Genomic DNA, 4761 nt, shown 5'->3' on the forward strand with positions numbered 1-4761 from the left:
AGACTCGCTGGCCAGAAAGATGCAGAATAACAATCTTACTGACTTCTGGAAGGAGGTCAAGATCATAAATAATAACAGAACTCCCCTCCCTTCTGATATCAAAGGGGTTAGTTGTCCAGAGAAGATTGCTGATCTATGGCATGAGCACTACAGTCAACTATTTAATTGTGTTAAAAGTAACACAGTGAGAATTGATAATGAATATAAAGGTATCTCTGCAGACTTGATAGTTAGATCAGTAGATATTTATGATGCCATCCACATGCTAGACAACAACAAAGCTTGTGGTATGGATTGCATTTCTGCAGAGCATCTAAAAAATGCCAGTTATAGACTCAGTCCATTTCTAGCCATGTGTCTAACTGGAATTATGGTTCATGGTGTTCTACCGAACTCTATTATGTCAGTACTGTTAGTGCCTGTTGTTAAAGATAAGGCTGGTAAACTGAACATCTAAGACAACTATTGACCCATTGCATTGGCCAGTATCTTGTCTAAAGTGTTTGAGAGAATTATTTGATTGAAATTGGAAATGTATATTCTGACTGCAGAAAATCAGTTTGGTTTTACTGAAAGTAGCCTACAATGATGCTTTTAGATTGCTACTTAATGTGCCAAGGTGGCATAGTGCTAGTCAGTTGTTTGTGTCTAAGCACGTACCAACCTGTAAGGCAATCCTAAGACAACTGATATATGGTTTCAATGATGCTTTTAGATTGCTACTTAATGTGCCTAGATGGCATAGTGCTGGTCAGTTGTTTCTGTCTAAGCACGTACCAACCTGTAAGGCACTCCTGAGACAACTGATGTATGGTTTCATGTGTCGACTGGACAAGTCTGAGAACTGAATAGTAGAGGCTCTGGTCAACCCTCTAAAGAGCTGCTATCGATTACTTGGAACTTAAGACTACATTGGCACAAAAGTCTTCATACTTTTTATGCACTGCATTATCTTTGTTTTATGTTTTTGTTTTACTCTCTTTTTTATAGCTCTATGTCTGTTATTTTATGTGGAACTTGGCGTCTGAAATAAAGATTTATATATATGTAACAAGTACAAGTAGAAGGACCAGGTCTCTAGGTTCCTGAGAGAACAGATATGATACGGTGGATGATTACAAAGATTTATTTTCTGTAGCAAACCAGATACTCTGAAAATTACCACAACTTAAACTTTACAGAATGTATGAAAAATAATAAATCCAATGAAATTTGCTTGAAATGTGGTTATTCTTTTATATCCTGCTATATCTCTGTTTAGTTATGAATGTAAATTGACTTGGAATTACTTTATTTGGATATCTATTTATTTACCATGGTTTTCCTAATTTAGAATTATATTTAACTGTATACTTTTAGTTCACTTATCAGTTTTTAATTAAAGACATTAATTTTAAATGTAGATCTCCTATTTATCTTTTAAATCTTACTTCAGTTAAGATTGTTTGGTTTAACTTTGTTATTCAGTAAACCCTGGAATATGTTTAAACCACACTACTGCCTTAAAGGCACACAATAGAATATATGCAATATTCAAAAGGAAAATAAGAAAAGATCAACTAACTGGTCCTCAAAACATTCAATGTCCATTCAATTACAAAGAATTCGAATCGTAAACAAAATAAATGATAAATGACTTATTTCTGTATGATTTGTTCTGTTCAAGTTCACTTATCGTCGTCAAAAGAGTTTGCACTCTCGCTCCAGAAGATTTTACTCGCGTGGGTGGCTCGCCATCTCGGTTCATAGAAACCGTTGGTTTCCAGCAAGGTCTTGACTCGACGTTTTCACAAGGGTTTTCTTCTCTTTCGATCCCAGATCAAAAACCTGGCCAAGTTGGATAATTTAGGCTACAACACTAAAGTCCGCATGGCAACAATTTCTGTAATCCGCTTCCATCCACATCAATAAAAGTAACCAAAATGGATTGTTACTCTACGATTGATATTCATTTAAAACTGAATAGTTTTTTAATGTTCTTAAACAATTTAATAAGTATTTTTGTTAAGTTTTCCAGATGTTTCAGGGATCACCGTCTTGCGTGCTTCTCTTTGGTTCTCTCAATCAATCTCTGACAGATGTCCGCACGTCAATTCCGACACGCCACTAATCAGTCACATGACTTCCGGTGAACCTGTCAGTTTTCTATATTTTATTCAAATTTAATATTATTATTAATTTAGCAGTTTTGGACAAACTTATAATAGTTTTTTTCCCATTATATACCTATTTACTTTTATATAGTTTTGCTTTTAATTGGTCCATTATTTTACCTGGGTTACACCCTCCCCTATTCAATCTATGCAAGTCCTCTTGCATGCGGATTATTCATTTTTTAGTTATCTTGTGTACCTTAGCTGACTTGGCTTGTTCCACTAATGTATCAACAAAAGCAGTGTTCAAACCCTGCAGAAGAGACTGCATTATAGTTATCATTGGGTTTCCCAGATCAGGATAAGTCAACCTTTTGGGTTTTTGTCTAACCCTTTTGGACTGTCTCAATCTGCTTTCTGTGTCACTTTCCTCTGATTCCGTTTCTTCATCAGAAACAGTACAGTCCACTGGATCCACCCGGGCCTTCCTCACTGGAACATCAGGTGAGTTTAAACTTTGCTGATCTCTCTGTTCCAGCACGTCCCTTTCAGATACATCATCACTTCCCACTATATCTGATCCAGCAGGAGACTGGACTTCAGGTAAGTATCCTGGTTTGGGTAGGTTTCCCTCATAAGTACCTTCAATAACATTGCCACTAGCAGAAACTGAATCAGGTGAAGTCGGATTTCCAGCACATCTATGGGAGGCCTCTCTGGTTGTTGTTACAACTTCAAACTCCTTAACAAGACTAAATGGTGTAGTCTTAACAATAGGCTCACAAAGCTGCAACAAGTAATCATCGTCATCTTCATCATGATCCTGACATTGCTCGGGACTGTCTTGTTCTACCTCTGATACTTTTCTCCTAACTGTTTGTTCTCCTCGTGGTTTGTGTGTCGTTTGCTTCTCTATCACCCCTGGTGACAAAAAGCCACAAGGTAAAAGTAGATCTCTGTGAAGTGTTCTTAACGGTCCATCTCTACCTTCGGGTTTTACTGTATACACCGGTAGTTCACCAGCACGGTTTACTACAATATATACAACACTATCCCACTTATCAGCTAATTTGTGCTTTCCTCTCAGACGCACATTTCTGACAAGAACTCTATCACCTAGGTCAATGGGAGATTCAGTAACTCTTTTGTCATACCGTGTCTTGTTTCGTTCTGCAACCTTTGCTGCATTCTTCCTAGCAAGGTCATAACTCTCTTGCAGATTCGTTTTTAAAGTCTGCACATATTGTGAATGTGACTTCTTGTTACTGTTATTTACAGGGATTTTGAACGCCAGGTCAATTGGCAATCTGGGCTGCCTACCGAACATCAACTCGTAAGGCGTAAATCCGGTGGTGTCATGCTTAGTGCAATTGTAAGCATGTACAATTGGCTTCACAAAGTCTTTCCAGTGAGTCTTGTCTTTATTATCTAGGGTTCCCAGCATGCCCAATAATGTACGATTAAAACGCTCGACTGGGTTTCCCCTGGGATGATACGGTGTAGTTCTGACTTTACGAATGCCTGCAATCTCACAAAGCTCTTTGATAGTTTTACTCTCAAAATCAGGTCCTTGATCACTATGGAGCTTTTCTGGAACACCATAATGTACGAAAAAGTTCTCCCAAAGGCACTTTGCAACTGTTCTGGCTTTTTGGTTTGGAGTTGGGATTGCAACGGCATATTTTGTGAAATGATCCGTTATTACCAAGATATCTTTTACATTGCTACGATCTGGCTCAAGGGACAGGTAATCCATACATACCAGTTCTAGTGGACGAGATACCTGGATATTCACTAACGGCGCCGTCCGCTGGGGTGGAGTCTTTCGGCAAACACATCGGCTGCAAGTCTTGATTTTTACCTCAACATCTATAGCCATTTTGGGCCAATAAAACCGAGCTCTAACCAGATCGATGGTTCGCTCTATACCTAGATGGCCCATGTTATCATGTAATTGTTCTAACACCATTTGTCTCAAGTCTGTTGGAAGAACAAGCTGGTAACTCGTATTATCACCAATAACTCTCTTCCGATAGAGAATTCCATCTCTCAACTCCAACTTTTTTAACTCTCGTAGAAGAAATGGAAGTTCTGGTATCTCTCTTCTCAATACAGGCAAAGAAGGTTGCCCTGTTTCTATCTGCAAAATGATTGCTTGTATTGCAGGATCAGCTCTTTGTTTATCCTTCAACTCTTGCTCCGTTATACAAGGAACGACTGAAAGTCCATCATCACACTCATAACTAGCAGGAACTGCCTCTGCACTCACAGCAAGAGATTCGATAAGTGGAATACACTCATCCTCAGCTAAGCGCACCAAATGTTTGTCACTGATGGCTTGGACTACGTCAGTAGGGACCAAGATGGACTCAGCATTCTCAGGTAAGTGATGCAAAGTAAACTGATTTATGCATTCCTGTTCCTTCTGCGACACTAAATCATTAGTAAGCGCTCCATGAGGACGTCTTGATAAACCATCTGCATCTAAGTTGCTCTTTCCTGGACGATACTGCAGAGTAAAAGAAAAAGTAGACAAAGCAGATAGCCATCTGTAACTTGTTGCGTCCAATTTTGCAGAGGTTAGCACATAAGTTAACGGATTGCTATCGGTAACTACTTTAAAGTTACTTCCGTAGAGATAATCAGAAAACTTTTCTGTGACTGCCCA

The 4761-nt window shown here is 38.7% G+C and overlaps 1 protein-coding gene across 1 annotated transcript; it reads right to left on the reverse strand.

Moving 5' to 3' along the window:
- Positions 1-1053: 1053 nt before the first annotated feature.
- Positions 1054-4436, reverse strand: LOC124462732. Its single transcript, XM_047014337.1, has one exon. It carries the CDS (start codon positions 4060-4062, stop codon positions 2329-2331), a length of 1734 nt encoding a protein of 577 aa, XP_046870293.1. The 5' UTR covers positions 4063-4436; the 3' UTR covers positions 1054-2328.
- Positions 4437-4761: the final 325 nt, after the last annotated feature.

The sequence above is a fragment of the Hypomesus transpacificus genome, unplaced genomic scaffold (genome assembly GCF_021917145.1).
Source record: "Hypomesus transpacificus isolate Combined female unplaced genomic scaffold, fHypTra1 scaffold_240, whole genome shotgun sequence".
Lineage (NCBI taxonomy): Eukaryota > Metazoa > Chordata > Actinopteri > Osmeriformes > Osmeridae > Hypomesus > Hypomesus transpacificus.